The sequence below is a fragment of the Vigna unguiculata genome, chromosome 7, assembly GCF_037176805.1.
Source record: "Vigna unguiculata cultivar grain cowpea cultivar isolate G323 ecotype 2 chromosome 7, ASM3717680v1, whole genome shotgun sequence".
Taxonomy (NCBI): domain Eukaryota; kingdom Viridiplantae; phylum Streptophyta; class Magnoliopsida; order Fabales; family Fabaceae; genus Vigna; species Vigna unguiculata.
The window spans coordinates 44,687,429-44,704,279 of NC_140798.1; the positions used below are offsets into that span (position 1 = coordinate 44,687,429).

The window sequence follows — 16,851 nt, forward strand, 5'->3', positions numbered from 1 at the left end:
CTCTCTTCAAACATTCAAAATCTTTCTTATTTTCATGGAATTCTCGGTTCAGTTAGTAGCTTGGCATTTCACAATATTTGGTAGGAGAGATTTGAAAACAAAGAAAGCAAGTTGGCCACAATTTTAGATTTCAATTAAACTTAAATACATTACATATCTCATTTTATTTTCATTTTCTGCTTACCAAACATGACACTAATGTTGTTCCCTTCAAGTCTTGGGCTAAGCCATTGTCATGAATGATACTTTTCCACAGCTACAAGTACATGAATAAGGAAAAACCAACACTTATTTAAGTACACACAGATTATTCTCAATATTCTCAACACCATTTTCACTATTTCCTTCTTATCCTCTGTGTTATTATGAATTAAGCACTGATTATAGGTAGCTTCCAAAATTAGTCTGTCACAAGATTCAACTAGCAGCCACAGACAGTGTTTTGATTTGGCTATTTCTGTCATGAGGATTACAAGGTTGTCTTTTTCATGTCGTTGTAAAACATTAATTTTAATTATAACTCAAAGGTATAATATGAAGTAGCATGTGTATCGGAGATCATAATATATAACCGGGTGAAACCCTCACTTTACAAATCGGTTTTACAATATTGAGTTAAACTTAAAGTTCACTTTTCAATATCCCATCAGAGTCTATCATAATAGCAATATATATAATATATGTATATCTGCTATGTAATGTTGTGTGGTTTCACGTGTGTATAGTGTGTGTATATAATATAAGAATAAGAATGCGTATATAGAGTAAGATTTGGCAGTGGTGTGACGTGAGATAGATGGATCACTTCATTGGGAAAGAGATGAATGAGCTAACCATAATGAAAGTAGCTATAAATCAAATACAGTGGTTGATGGTATCAGTGGAATGCCCAAAAAGCTTAGGCGTTATCAACCAGAAAGGCAATGTTGCCTAATTGTGATTTTTGCAAGCTAAGCTATAATCAATTTATTATTATAACTAGATTAAGATGCCACATCCCTTTCTGTCCCTCTCCATCTACGCCATTCATTGCAACCATTGAACGCATCTCATTATTTCTTAATATCAACATCCTCCCTCCACTTTCTTCTTTCTTCTCTCCAACCTTTGGTTTTCCTCTACCCTCTCTATCTTCTACTGCATTTCATTCATTTTCATTCAGATAATATATATCTTCATGCTTCTTCCATTGCTATTCCCTTTCTTTTTTATGTGCTTGCTTCTTGTTTGATCTCAAAGCATCTTTGTGTTTTAAAAATACTTAAGATGGTGACTATTTCCTAGGCTCAGGGTTTAGCTCTTCACTTATTTAATTAAGTGGCTTCATTAAAATTATTCTTTGCTGCTGTCACGGGTTCACAGTTATTCTACCTCAGATGTATTTACACAGTAGTTTAAAGGAGTTTTAAGCATATCATTCAAGATTTGTAAAACTTGTAAGCTACTGGTTTATTTGATAATACAAAATATTAAGCTCCTGAGAGTATTTGCATATAATTCCAAATCTTGACTGGTATTGAAGCAACCCTTTCCCTTCCTTTATAGTATGAGAAAAATGTGTTTCATACTGTGATAATGTGGCATCAGAAACATGATTACTTTAGCATTTGCCTATACCTAGAGACATCTCTATCCAAAATAGTTTCCCGGTGATCCTATAAACAATGGAACTCACAACAAACTAAGGACTTGGTTGGTTCAATTCTTCTTTGTTTTCCTGTTAACTAATAATTAGTTAGATGTTATACCAACATGATTATGATTGTTCAGTCCTGAGATTCTTACTTTGCTTTTTGCTGCACAATGTTCACAATATGAAAAGCTACAGATTCATATTCATATTCATAATTGTGAATAGTTTTAGATGAAGCCCTCACTTCAGTTAACATTCATTGATTTATTGATTGATTGTAATTCCTGTTTAGCATTAGAAAACACTGAAAACAGAAGATATGGTTATGGTATTTGATTAACGAATCCCTGCCAAATGTATCATGGAATGATGAGAAAGGCATAATTCTTTGAAGGCATGTAACTTAAGTTACACTCAATGGAATAATTGGATAAAAAGTAAACACACACACACAGACACTCAAAGATGTCCGTTTATAGGGTATTAATTAACTTTGCTTCGGAAGTGATTATAGGCTTAAGGAAATAATTCTTCCTCTGTCCCATAGCTTTCCAACTTTGCTTCTCCTTTCCAACTCAACCCTACCAAGGAAAGTGTGTGATTATTTTTATCAATGGGAGAGAGAAGGAAAAGAAAATGTGATAACCAACTTTGGGACTCAAAGTTGGTGTCTGTGTTGGCGGCTATTCTGCATGCTCAAAAATGTGGTGATTATTATATTAAGCTGGGGTTAATAACACTTGAAGCCAAAGATTCAAGATTCCTGATAATTGACTTGTTGAGTTAATTCTTTGAGTACTTAAGAAAACAACTTCATTCTATGGAATTTTTTATTTTATGGCTTAACATTTTGGTTTTCATTCTTGTTTTGGAGATGGTTACATTTGACGACACAACCAAAACAAAACGAAAAGTAACTTAAACATTTGGTACCACCCTACCCTAATATAGATAGACTGATACTCTTAGAGGCTAAGTTTCTATAAAATCATTCATTTTCATAATACATCCCATTAACTAAAAAGCAAAAACTCCAAGGGATCATTCCCTTATGGAATACTTGATGGTGTAATCTTAGAGTAACTTAATGTAGACATGTTGGGAATGTTTAGGCCACTTCAAAATAAGCCATCAATACAAAGATCCTCTTCTATTGCTTCTTAAAGCAGCTCTGTGCAGAAAAATTACTGGACTATGATTATGAACGCAGCATAAAATTCAGTGAAAAGTTCAATCATCATAATCTGTGAACAGTCCAATTTTTGTTAGGAGAAAGGGATACCGAAAATGACAGCTTACTTGTGTAACGAAATATTCTTTTCAAAAGTCATGCACTATACAGTGTACAATTGAAGAGGTCACTCACCTCTTGCATGGTCACTACTTGCTTATAATGATATAACAAACCCATTTTTCTCTGCATTCAATCCTTCTACTTGGATCTCTTCAACAGAGTATGAACACTTTCCAAGAAGTCCATAAATATGGATTTAAATCATCTGCATTTTTTTTTTACTCAAGTACTACAAACTGTGTTCTCTCTCTAACTCATCCTTAAACTATGTCTGAAAACCGTGACACAGCATCATACGTAGTAGAACTCATTTTGAGGATAAGATCTTCCTTTCAAACATTTTGTGGTGATGCAATAAGTTGGTTAGGAGTGGACCCTCTGCACAGCTTTAGAACTAACTCTCCATGTTCCCGAATTAGGTGATTCGCAGAGTGGAAAGTATTTCTTTTGTTCCCTTATGTTAGTTATTATAAGGACCACTATGATCTGTTCACATTTGAGTTTAATTTCTGTATATTATAGATATTCACTTGAAATTATTGACATGATATTTACCTTTAGAATAGTTAGTGTAAAATTTTAGTGTAGTAGATGTACCATTTGTTTCTATAGATTTAATCACTTCACCGCACCTTTTCTCTTTTGCAACATCTTACCAATAAAAAAGTACTGATCATGCCAGTCTTGTCTTTTATGGATCACTCTACCTTAACGAATCCTTATCCTTTGCAATTTTTTTTATAGTTGCAGGTTTCCATCAAAACCTGAAGTTGTTAACAAATTAACAAATACTTCATATTGAAATACTTGCACTGCAACATTATATAATTTCCATACTTCTGCTTTTAAGCTATTACGGTAGTGGAGATTTATTAAACCTGAGTAATCAACTGTTCTATTGATTTTAGTTACAACGTAGTGATGATTGGAGATGTTGGGTGCCTGCACAGTAAAAGTTATGATGGAGATGGACAAGGTGGAAAAGCAGAAATGAAAAAATATTGAAGAATGGCAGGTGTGGTCATCATGCATGAAAAGAAGAATGATACAAGAAAGTAAGATGCTGAGTTGCCTTCAAGAAGAAGGAAATTGGAACTCTGCATTTAGTAGTTGGTACAACTTATAAAGCAGGTCACTTGATCGTTTATGCGCTTTCACTCTCTATGCCTGTCTGTGGGTCGCACCCTATGAAGCCAACAAGATCATTAAACCTACGGCGCCAGATTAACATAAAACCAGTTCGTATCATTTTTTCCACCCATGTCCAATTCATTCGTGCTTCCATTCATTATCAATAACTTGTTTATTTCGATGAGATTAGTACATACGAATTGTATTCAGGACGAATTTTAATCCAATTTAACTTGCGAAGAAAACATAAAACAGGAAAACTAGACACCCCACATTTCCGTATTCGTCTTTCATCTTATGCCACAAATTTGCTGATATAAAATTATGCAGAAAGGCCAGTACTAACCGACAACCAATGTAATCATAAATTTCCCAAACGTGATAAGCTGAATTCCAAACTTAACATACTTAACTCTTCCTCTGTTACATGTAGAAGAATATTCACTTAAAAAAACCATAAAAGTCGTTTATCAGTTCCTTTCCCGTTTATTCCTTTGAAATATGTCGTCTAAACACGATACCAAGACAATTAATTAGGAGCCCGTAAAAATTAACCGATTGCAACTTCAAGGACAATATCGCATAACACTGTATTTATCTGTCTATCATCTCGACATTTAGAAACAATCAGCACTTGCAAACCATGTGTTTGATAGTTGATTCAAAACTAAAACTAAACTATTATCGTATGATACTCATGAATATGATGCAGAATGAATAAAGGATCACTCATATAAGTCAATACTTCAAAACAATATATTTAAAAGTATTCTTAGATCCACAGAATAAAGTCTGATAATTAATTAGAAAAAAAGTCTCAAGTTTCTTCCAACATAACATCCTCAGCATATCCTAGGGCCAGAAAATAACATCGGTAGGGAGGTGACAGAAGCTCCTTAGCGATACTGCAACAACAACAAAAAGGGTAATTAGGACAAATGGCAAGACAGCTACATGACACAAATCAAATCAACCTATCAAGAAGCATGTAAGAAATTGACACATATCACATTGAATTAGCAGGAACAGATACCTTGATGAAGCCAATCTCCTTGGCATTGCTACGGAAGCACTGCCTGCAGCACATAAGGCCATACTTCCTGATCAATCCATGTGGGTTTCCACACACACGGCTGCAAGAGAAAACAACAATAAGTAATGCTCGTTTAAACAATTGAACTGCATAAAAGTACATGCAACAAACAACATCAAATAAACCAAACGCATCTAAACCAACCTAAAACCTAACAGTGTAAAGTTCGAATATTCATTCAGTGGCAATATAATAGCATTAACATATAAAATCATATGCAGCTAGGTAGGTATAATACATGTATCAAACCATCACATGATTGCATTCAAAATATGAATGCAGCCGTGTGATGGTTTAGATGAAAAACCAATTAAAGTCAAAGGAAACCCTTGATGTAATCAGTCGAACCCACCTACCATGTATGAAATCATCACTAAACTTACACGGTGCAACAAAATACTCGACATCAAAAATAAATTCTGAAAATGTAACCAATTAAAATTAAAATTAATGAAACAAAGAAACTAAGAAAAATGCGATTTCGATGCATAGCATGATTCATCGGACTTAACATGTGATTATACAATCTAAACCCAGGGATGATTCGTCGGACTTAACATGTGCGATTATACAATCTAAACCCAGGGAAAAAACGAAAAACAGGAATGACAACGACTAAAAGGTTATATATATTTGAGAACAAAAGCAAACATTAAGATTAAAAAGCAAGGCCTCAAAATGGGAGTGAAACAGTTACATACCAAGTACGAGAACCAGGACCATAGTTTTTGGGGTGAGAGTTCCAAACGTTGGAGTGTCCCATTGCGGCGCCGCGGAAGAACTTTCAATACTAGAACGCGATCCCTTATGAATATGCAAGAGAAGCCTTAGCTCTTCCTGCAGATATCAATTTATAGACAAACACTGAAATTAGGGTTTTGTTAGGGTCAAATATCAATTGGGCGAAATTTTAGCCCAACCCTCTTCATGTTGTATTTTTGTGGGCCTTTTATTAACTTTACTGGGCCTATGAAAATTCAGTAATGACACTATCTTTTCTTTCTAAAAATTAGAATGTATAGACTGTTATTTTGGATTTGAGTTCATTTAATTTGATTAACCACTTCTCTAGAAATATTACTAAGGCTAAGGATAATCAATAATCAGTAATTCATGAAAAAATATGAAAACAACATATTTTTTGAAATAATATGCTTCAGACAAAGTATATATATATATATATATATATATATATATATATATATATATATATATATATATATATATATATATATAAATAATATGTAAAAACCTAAAATTAATGGGTATTACGAATAAGTAATAATAAAATATAAGTTGTAATTAAAAAATATATGGTTTAAGAAAAATTATTTTTATGACATATGAAAAGAATTTAATTAATATTTCGTTTATGTTATGAAATAAAGCGAATAACATAGAGAATGACGACAAATAATAGAGAAGAGAAGAACAAGAGAGAATAGAGAATGAGAGAATAGGGAGCAACTATTGTATTAAAGAATACATAATGTTGTACTTTTTCTCCTTCACGAGGCAGCACGTACTTTATCAATGGACACTCAAGGGGGAGGAGGGGAGTGTTATGAATTAATGATTGTCCATTGATTTGATACATTTACTCATATGATTCATTACTCTTTATGGTAAATATTTGTATTAACTAAGTTGATTTGTTTTCTTTATGGATTACATATTGTATCTATAAATAGGACTCTTCCTATCAATAATAATACACAGATGAGTTGCTCCCTATTCTCTCATTCTCTATTTTCTCTTATTTCTTCTCTTCTCTATTATTTGTCTATGTTATTCGCTTTATTTCACAACAGTTTAATATTTTTTACAAATTTTATTTATTATTTAAAATATTTCACAAAATCAAATATTTTCATATGGATAAATAATTAAAAATTTAATTTAACTTCCTGTGTAATTCCTTTGATTATTTTATGAATTTTTACTTGTGTTATTTAGCTTTTTGTTATAAATACGGTATAATCATAATCTTATGGTATGATTTAGTTATACTACAATATCTGAAATTGGGAAAAGGTGATTTCCTATATTATTTTTTGCTCTCTGAAGAAAATTTATATATTCATATTTATTACAATTTTCATATGCTATCTTTTACGATTTCCATCTTTCACAATTCTTTTGCACTTTCATGAACTCCTCTCCTATTTGACTTAACCTAATTACAAAATTAAAAAATAAATTATTTTGTACATATGAAATGACTAATAATAATGATAAAAGTAGCATTATCACCCCTCTCACTTTATGTTAATGTACTGAGTATAATATCAATTTTGTTTCATTAACAACAGAAAGAGTAATTATTAAACACAATTTAATATAAGAAGGATTCATCTAATATTTTTTTTTATATCCATCTAATTAATATAAAAAAAAACTTATTTAATGTGTAATTTTATATTTTTCTAAAACTGTCTGTTATACTCATTTAACCGATATTTGGATAAACTCGTCTGATGTGAATGTTAGACTTGTCATATTTTTTATTATATTCATGTGAATTGTCATACCTGTATAATGAACTTATGTTTAATATTTATTTTTAGATTCATTTAATAACAATATAAGTATAAATATATCAGAGGTATATCTTAGGAACTTGTTAACTTTTATTTTTATTTTTTGTCCTACTCTTATTATTACATTTTTGACATTGAAAATAGTAAAAAATAGATTCAAATAATATAAAACAAATTTTATAATATTAAAATGCATGTTTTTTTTATTGTTACAACTATATAGTTTAAGAATTGTGATATTAAGAAGTATAATATCTTAATTTATTTTATTACAAATATTATTATTGAAAACCTATACGGAATACTACAAGCATATGATTAATTCTAATTTTTTTATTAAATAATGTCAATTTAACTTTTACATACTAAAAATATAAAAAATGTTCCACGATAAAAACAATTATATTATAATTTAATATAGAAATGATGAATATAATTTTTTATTGATATTTTTTATACGAAATTATTACATGATAGTGTGTTTTTATACTATGTAAATAATTTGTATTATTAATATATATTATTTTTTAAAAATAGAAGTAAAATATAAATTTGTAAATAATTAAATGCCCAAACAATTAGAAATGATAGAATGATAAAATTAAAAATAAAAAAATATAGAAAACAATTAATATTTTAAATATAAGTCATTGTTTAATATAGTAAGTATTTTGAAAATACTTTAAAAATAAATTTGTAAGAATGGTTAAAATGTGTATACAAAATCACATATTAAAAAACTATTTATTTATTTATTTATTTTAAAAATCAACTCTTTTTGGCATTTGCATATCATAGTTATAGTGTATATTTTCAATTTATCATTTTAAAGAAATTTGTTGCAAGAAATTATATTTTTTATAGTAGTCAACTACATTGATTAACAAAAGAATTTCAACTTTACGTAGTAATCAAGTTGTAGAGGAAATTAAGGTGATAGATAAAAAAATATTATTCAAAACAAGTAAATAAATTGATAATTATATGAATAAATCACTATTTTGGTATACAAAATGTTGTAATGTTAAACATAGTTCTAAATTTGTTTCATTTTGTTTAAATATCGAAATTTAATTGCTCGTTTTCATTTATATTTACTATTATTTTTTAAATTAAAATATTCAATATAATTTATTTAAAAGAAAAAGTATGAGTAAATATTATTTATATTTATAGTGTATTAAATATTAAACTTTAAGAATTAAAAAGTAATAGTATAATATGTTTCTAAAAAAATAATTGGGTAAAATAGTAAATATATTATTTTTAAATAATATTATCTTAAGAAATGAAAAATAAAAGTAATATACATTTTTATAAAAAAACAAATGAGTAAAAAATAAATTTATATTATTTTTAAAAATAATGCCGTTTAAAAAATGAAAGGAAAAGTATAATATGTTCCCTTAAAAACAAAACAAAGCAGTAAATTAACTCAGTAAAAAAATATAACAACAAAATGAACATGAGTATAAATCAATAATGTTAAATGATTAAATATCATAATTAAACTATTTATCAACAAAATATACATAGATAATAAAAAAAGGAAATTTTATAGTATTTCTTATTTTTTATATTACAGTAGATTGTAGATTATGAACTTTTGTTTGTTCACAATAAGACATGTAAGTAGTGAGATGGACATGACCTAAGTGAAAGAGTGATTAGAAGAATGTATATTCTTTAGGAGCCATAATTTTTTCTTTTAATTTTCCTCAATTTTGCATATTGGAATGGGAAAGAAGGACGAACTTAACAACAAAGAGCAGCAAAGGGTTGGGTTCTGAGAAACACATCTCTTCTATTCTAATATCAATTTCCGTTTAGGGTTTGGTCTCTCTCATGTTCCGAACCACCGGATCGGAAGGAGCACACGCCACTACAATATCAATTGTGCCGAGCGCAAAGGTTTATCCGTAGTCAATTCCCACCGCCGGCCGCCCATTACAGTAAGAATATTTTTTTCTTCTAACTTCATTGATTTTCCCAACTTTCTTCAGAATCGTGCAAGGGTTTCTTTTCTTCTTTGATAATTGTGCTTGTATTTATTGAATTCATTCAATTTTCAATTTTCCCCAAAAGCATGCGGTCCCTCTCAGCAATTGTTATCTGATTTGCTATTCTAATTGGTGAATAGTTGAATTCGTTATGGCTTCTGATTGAAAATTTATTAATTGCAGATTGGGATATTTTTGGAGGACTAGGGTTTAGGAAGCGTTTGTTTTGGATTTGTTGGAGCATATGAGATTACGATTATAGTTTGACGCAGTGATTGGCAGTGATTGGGAGAAGAATATTGTTGTGCAAAATGACGATACCGAAACGAAGCTATTCTCGAATTGACACATTGGAGCTGAAAGCTCTGATTGTTAGGAAGGTTGGTCATCAGAGAGCTGACAAGTATTTTGATCAGCTTCGGAGATTACTGAGTTCAAAGATAAGCAAGTCAGAGTTTGACAAAATTTGCATCGTGATAATTGGGAGGGAAAATATCCCTCTTCACAATCGACTAATTAGAGCGATATTGAAGAATGCGTGTCTGGTTAAAGTCCCACCAGTTAGAGGCTCTGCAAAAACAGGGAGTGCATTTAGTGTAAAAGATTCAAATGGGTTGCAGAGAGGCTCTATCCAATCGTTGTTTGGGGATGCGTTTCCTCCTTCGTTGCGGAGGATTGGCCCTTCAGCTGCTCGAGACAGAAGGTCCAAGGGCCGCCCAAATTCTTTGGGGCCCTTAGGAAAACCCCAATTTGGTCTTGCGTCTGATGAATTTGTATGTAAAACACTGGAGCAGCAGAGTGCGACAGAACTGAATTCCCTTGGCAGTAGACCTCCAATTTCCGTTGAAGAAGGAGAGGAGGTTGAACAGATGGCTGGAAGCCCCAGTGTTCAAAGTAGAAGCCCTGTTACGGCTCCTCTTGGTATATCGATGAATTTTGTTCGTGGTGGAAGACGTCATTCTAATGTTTCATTATGTAGCAAAGGTTATCCAGAGACCTGTCACACCAATGGAGATCTCCCTGACACCAGATCTTTGAGGAGTCGTCTGGAGCAAAAGTTGGAGAAGGAGGGTTTGACTACGACAGTAGATTGTGTAAATCTATTGAATAATGCACTGGATTCATACCTGAAGAGGCTGATTGAATCCTTTATGGATTTAGGTGGGCCAAGATGTGGAAATGAGAACCTAAGACAGCAAAACAGGCAGATGGCGACCGGTTCAAATGTTTTGCTACCTGGAAGATGCATGCAAAAAGCAACTGGATCTGCGGGTGCATCTCTTTTAGATTTTCGCCTTGCAATGGAATTAAATCCTCAAGTTCTTGGACCAGATTGGCCCATACAACTTGAGAAGATTTGCATACGTGCATCTGAAGATTGAATCCGGCTATGTTACTGTAGGTTATATATTTACTGCTGGTTGAAATCTAAAAGGCAGAGTTGGTAATTGCTGAAGGCTTGGAATGCGGAAGCGTTTACTTTAGCTGACTTAAATTTGGATTTTTGTGTTTTCCTGAATCTCCACAATTTACCAAAACAATAAACAACAGGATCTTAGATTTAAGGATTGCTGATTGGTAGGGAGTGAGTCATGTTAATACAGAAAATATGTGAACTTCTAGATAGGGTTAAGAAGTTCATTGTTTCATACTTTCAAGAGGGTCACCATTCTTCGTGGTATCCCGTTCTTATTCTTGTTTCTCTCTTCATTTCTCCTCTGTTGTACTTGTTTTTAGTTCACAATTCTTCATTGAAATATAACAGTGTGGCATTCTGAGTTCTAAATCTCACCCATGGCTGGTCGTCTGTATTTGACCACAAGTTTTGGAATTGATTTTGGATCAATGCGACAAACGTGCTATAGTCTTTAATTTCGAACAAATGTCAATGGACACTTCTTAAATAGATGCTAGAATAGAACAGTAGTCAAGAATCCATCCTATTCTTAATGTAAGGAATTTGGTTCAGCTTGTGAGGTCGTTCCCACGCAAACCTTAGGCTTATAATATGGCAAGTAGTTCAGCTTTTAGGATTGGCAAGCAGTTGAGCTTTTAGGTTGTCCATGAAACCCCTAACCCCAACGGTACAACTCACCCAATGTTCAGTGGAGAAGGAGCGCTACAAAGATTTTCGTGTAGCTAAGACCTCTACTGTTTCACTATGCATAAGTGCAATATTCTAGCTAAAAGTATTGTGTGCACCAACTACCCTTTGCGATCATTATTCTCTTGCAATACTGATACATCCTTTTTAGAACATAGAAGTAAATTGTGCATTTCAATTACAGTGAATGATGTAAATTAGTTTAATACCTATTCCCAATTGAAAAACAAAAGGCACATATTACAGACCTCATAAAAATATATTATGAACAACATACTATCTTAAAGTTTAAAATAATATCATATAATGTTAACATTCATCAAGTAAAATCAAAGTAACTAATGCGCAGTTCACTTGTTTTTTGTGGATCGGCAATGAGCAATTCAATTTAGCTTATAGTTCGGTCTTCACAACAATAACTGAAACATAACCAAAATTGCAAGAAACGTTTTTTTATTTATTTTTTTATTTTTTTATTTCATCAGTTTTTTAATCGACTTAACGGTTTGCAAAAGAATAATTTGGATTTTGAACAGGGTGTTTGCTATGCGGAAATATAGAGTCCTTTCTTGTTCAAGTGACCACGTGTATGTTACTCGTAAGAATAAAGAGTTACTCAGAAAGGAAATGCTAATGATTCCAAAATTCATTTCGAGAAAGAAAAAAAAAAGGTCTATAGTTACACAACCGAGTATATTGGTTAGTAGCACAGAGAGGGAAAATCTGAGATCAGAAATAGTGCAGTCTGTATCCCGCAGCTTCCAGGCTGAACAGTGGAACAACGATTGACAGTGTTGATGGTGATCACGCTGCTTTCTCTAGGCTTGCCATATACGTCATATAAACAGTCCACAAGTACGAGAATGAATTGGTGATCAATGGCTGCCAATATAAATAATGCAGAGTCAATAACAGAAAGAACAAAATGATTTTTTTGGCTGCCAAACTTAGTTTACTGGCATGCTAATAATAAACAGGTACCTGTAAATTGACAGGAATGAACTTGAAGGTAATAAAATCACATATAGGCCAATACATAATCGCACCCAGCATCGTTGAAAGAAAATCGCGTTTTAAGCGTGCAACTATCTCTGACCCTGTTTCACCTGGCAACCAAGAGAAACATTTAACACTTCATAACAAGAGAAACAGTGTAACACTTCATAACCAATTTGGCAGAAAATCAAATATGAAACGGTTGAGTCTCAACACACAACTTCATTTTGAGCACAAATTTTGGACTCCATGAACATATTGTTTGGTTCGAAGGAAGCCAAATGAAATAATTTATTACTGTACACTGTACACTTCCTGTAAACAGATAAAGCCATCAAATTCAAATTAAAGATATCATAATCAACAATGGGAAATAACTTCCCTTATTTCTCCATGTCTTCTTTTCCTTTCCTTTGCATCTCTTCCAACCAACCGATGCATGAAATTGGACATATTGGTAAACACAAAATACACGCTAGAAAAAACACATGCAAGGTAAAGTGCAATTCAATAACAGCACATTGACACTTTGCAACACAACATTAATCAAGGTGCATGTACAAGACATATCCTCTGCATCTTGAAAGCCAGCTTATATTTTGGAAGAAGAACAAAATGCCATGATATTGAATATTTTGAAAAGAAATAAGCTACTGGACCCACAACAATGCAGTGCCACATTTTAAAATTGTAAGTTTATGAGTATTTTATAGCGTTTTAGAAGTAACAATATGAACTTAAGGATTCAAAAAAAGCATAGACCATAAAATAGCCAGATGACAGCTCTAGTTGTCTTGTCCAATCTTTTTGGATTTAAAATACGTTATTCAGTTCCCGAACATTACCCTTCCCCCCACCCTTGCAAATTAAAAGGCCAGTAAAAGAAAAACATGTATAAAAGGAAACTACATGATAAATATTATGGTAAGAGAATTGAACATACCCTGCAAATGTGCATTCAAGGACAAGAAAATAACAGTCATGGCAGGTCCATAAATTGTCTGACCGATGACCATTTTCTTCAATGTAGAGAAAATATCCCTCCTTGGGAAAAGCTTTGACACAAAATTGTACCAGAAATGCAGGGATGGTCCTAAAACGATCATCCCATATCCTGCCATGCGTGAAGTCCTCATAAAATCAAAAGCTTCCGAAGGTTCGCGCACAATAGTCTAAACCAATAACAAAATAAATACCATGAGTATGTTGGACAACACAATGAGCATGAAGAACACAATGACCCAATGTGCATGAAGTGTGCAAGTTAAACCAAACAAGTTAAAACAAACTAAGTCACTTAATGAGTTGAAAATGTCTATTCAACAGAGTAAAAAAGGTCTCAAGTCTGCACAAGAATGTGAACCAATATAAGTATTGTAAGAATTTAATAGAGTCAGCCTTGAGGCTTATAAAAATCGTTAACCATATAGCTTCACCATATAGCTTCAGACTAAGTGAGCAGCAAAAGCTTTTACCACATTGCATAGGAACAATGAAATGTATGTATTTTCAAGATCACATATCATCAACACATTCAAAACATGTAAGAGTATATTTTAATGATTTCAGGTTATAGATATGAATCTTTTAATGATTTGAGTATAGTTGTTGCTCCCTTCTCATCATTAATTTTTTTTACCAATTAAAAGTACAAATTAATAACAATTTCAAAACATACTCCATTTCATTAGAGGTTATGTTCCTACTTATAGATTCTATTCAGAGAAAAATGGTCAGAAGAAAAATATGGGAAAAAGATCTTTAGTGATTGTGCAGTGCACTCAAGGATGCCCCAAACGAAAATGATGTGATGGTGATACAAAGTGAGTGGCAACAAATCAACAAACAAAGCACTATCTATCAAGAGAAAACACAAACCATATTCTCTGCATCCAGTGCACTGCTAGGTGAATGAGAAAACAAAAAGAACCTTTTCACTTCATGTACTGTCCAAACGCTTATAACAAAAATAGATAGTACAGCAACTTTTATCTCAGGTTTCCCACAAGTATCCCCCATGAAGCAGTCTTAGTCAAGGCATAGTCAAACACTAAAGCAAGGTATCGACCCTTATCCGCTGTACTTAATCCCATGAGTATTAGAATCTATAAATTGAATGCTGAAATGGAAAAAAAAAAAAAAAAACACTACCTTGAGGAGACTGTAGGAAAAACAAAAAAAAATTATATTGCTAAAAATTTAGCAACATCCAAAGCATCTCATGGCAGAGTGACACCCCAAACCAAGTGTGTACCAGGGAGGGCAACAATAAAAATCATGGAGAAACAGAACAATACACTGTGATCATGGTACTGCGTTACACAACATTCCTACAGTTTTATACTTTTACAGTTCTCTCATCTTTCATTTCACACTCCATGTCCAAATAATGAAATATTTACAAGAGTTGGGGCCGGGAAAGATAGAACAAGAAAAAACAGGAACTAAAAGGATCATAATTATTAGTTCTAAAATTAAGGAGTTCTTGCTAGGTTCCTGCATTATTAAGATAATATAAGACCACCTCAGTCTATTTGAATTGACAACAGCATTATGCCCGGCAATGTCAGAAATTGCATTACAAACCCTAAAATTTTTACAAGTATAGGGCAACAAATCAACAACCATGACCCCAACACAAAACTGTTAATTTTTCAAACACAAACAAATGCATTCTCTCTTCCTTTTTAGTTACCAATCTTATCATAACAAAAGAGATTGAATAAAGGAGATCAGTAGACCTGGGAGGATAAATCAGCACCGATATAAATAAGTGAAGAAGTAACACTTTTTGTCAAAATTGGCCACGACTTGATCATCCCCAAATACCAACTCACAAAGCCAACCTTGGATAGGGAAGCTGCAACAGCAGATGAAGAAGAGGAAGAAGAGCAGAAAGATGAAGAGAACAAGGACAGAGAAGTTTCATATTCTCTGGGTTTTCTGATGAAATGTGGCAATCGAATAAAAGGTTTAGAATGCACTTTGTTAAAGAGAAAAGAAGAGGTTTTGACTGGATGAACGACATGGTTCACCAACATGAAGTGCCTCTGTATCCCCATGACATGGGAAATCTTTGCAGAGTTCATTCGAAAAGCACTGCTCATTTTTTTTATCTGAAGTTTCGGGCTTGAGGGTTTGGAGTAGCCTTCAACAAATAAAGGTTGAATCTTTATCTGATGAAAATTTAAGTTTCAGTTGTCAAACATCCCAATTCATGGGAATTTTGTGGTGTGTGTGTGTGTTTCAGAAGTCAGAAAAGGAAAAAGGGTTTGGGAGCTTTAAACCCCAACTTGTTCAATGCACATGCAAAGGCTAACAAGAGCTCTTCAACCACCTGAGTATGCTCCTATTACAGGGTTTCTTTCCTTTTTTTTAAAAAGAAAAATAAAAACTCAAAAAATTATTATTTTTTTCTTCCGCCTTCTTATTATCTTATTAATAATATATAGTATCAAAATTTCTATTAAAGTATTTAAAAATTAATAATTACTGAAATTGACTTAATTTTAGTTCATGAATTCATGCATTTGATCTAGCTATTTTTAAAATAAAAGTTTTATTTAAAAAATAAGATATAATTAATTAATTTAATTAGAAAATTATAATTCATTTACTAACATTAAAAAGAATTAAATCCACCTTTTAGTCATTAAAAAATTTAGAACAGTATACTTTTATTTATTTATTTTTTTCTGAAAATTTTAATTAGAAAGTCAGTCTTTTAACTTTTCAGTTACATATTTCCGCTAACAATTAATAACATATTAACAGTCGATTAAATTATTTTATTGAAAAAAAAATGGAAACATCAGGTCATCAAAATTTTATAAAATTTTAAAATTACAAATTCTAAAATTATAGTAGTCAAAGTAAGTTAAGGGTATTAAAAATGATGTTTGTTATGAGATGATGTTTTGGAATTTTGACTCCAGGTGTTAATTTTATAATGTTATCAGGTATTAAACGTTTGAATTCCTTGTTGAATAAAGCTTCTAAATTTTAATTTGTTTACTTAAAAAACGAAAAAAAAAAATGGGGTTCAGGTTGGTATGATAGT

General features: G+C 31.9%; 3 protein-coding genes across 3 annotated transcripts; 1 reads left to right on the forward strand and 2 right to left on the reverse strand.

Annotated features, from left to right (window-relative positions):
- Positions 1–4,792: 4,792 nt before the first annotated feature.
- Positions 4,793–6,054, reverse strand: LOC114190270 (small ribosomal subunit protein uS14z/uS14y/uS14x). The gene is made up of 3 exons (XM_028079083.2): positions 5,853–6,054; positions 5,092–5,191; positions 4,793–4,963 (listed from the first exon to the last, which is right to left on the reverse strand). Exons 1-3 carry the CDS (start codon positions 5,912–5,914, stop codon positions 4,955–4,957), a joined length of 171 nt encoding a protein of 56 aa, XP_027934884.1. The 5' UTR covers positions 5,915–6,054; the 3' UTR covers positions 4,793–4,954.
- A 3,304-nt stretch (positions 6,055–9,358) lies between these two features.
- On the forward strand, positions 9,359–11,477 carry LOC114192573 (uncharacterized). Its single transcript, XM_028082334.2, has 2 exons — positions 9,359–9,643; positions 9,875–11,477. Exon 2 carries the CDS (start codon positions 10,003–10,005, stop codon positions 11,071–11,073), a length of 1,071 nt encoding a protein of 356 aa, XP_027938135.1. The 5' UTR covers positions 9,359–9,643; positions 9,875–10,002; the 3' UTR covers positions 11,074–11,477.
- An 858-nt stretch (positions 11,478–12,335) lies between these two features.
- Positions 12,336–16,133, reverse strand: LOC114190405 (uncharacterized). The gene is made up of 4 exons (XM_028079273.2): positions 15,533–16,133; positions 13,735–13,963; positions 12,777–12,901; positions 12,336–12,677 (listed from the first exon to the last, which is right to left on the reverse strand). Exons 1-4 carry the CDS (start codon positions 15,896–15,898, stop codon positions 12,600–12,602), a joined length of 798 nt encoding a protein of 265 aa, XP_027935074.1. The 5' UTR covers positions 15,899–16,133; the 3' UTR covers positions 12,336–12,599.
- Between the last annotated feature and the right edge of the window lie 718 nt (positions 16,134–16,851).

What these genes read in the sequence shown, in the direction of transcription:
- LOC114190405 (XM_028079273.2), bottom strand. Translation starts at nt 15,898, where the DNA reads ATGAGCAGTGCTTTTCGAATGAACTCTGCAAAGATTTCCCATGTCATG. An exon ending in CTTGAATGCACATTTGCAGG is followed by an intron (nt 12,902 to 13,734) that starts GTATGTTCAATT and finishes CTTGGTTGCCAG; the next exon opens with GTGAAACAGGGTCAGAGATA. An exon ending in TCATTCCTGTCAATTTACAG is followed by an intron (nt 12,678 to 12,776) that starts GTACCTGTTTAT and finishes TTATATTGGCAG; the next exon opens with CCATTGATCACCAATTCATT.
- LOC114192573 (XM_028082334.2), top strand. Translation starts at nt 10,003, where the DNA reads ATGACGATACCGAAACGAAGCTATTCTCGAATTGACACATTGGAGCTG.
- LOC114190270 (XM_028079083.2), bottom strand. Translation starts at nt 5,914, where the DNA reads ATGGGACACTCCAACGTTTGGAACTCTCACCCCAAAAACTATGGTCCT. An exon ending in GGTCCTGGTTCTCGTACTTG is followed by an intron (nt 5,192 to 5,852) that starts GTATGTAACTGT and finishes TTTCTCTTGCAG; the next exon opens with CCGTGTGTGTGGAAACCCAC.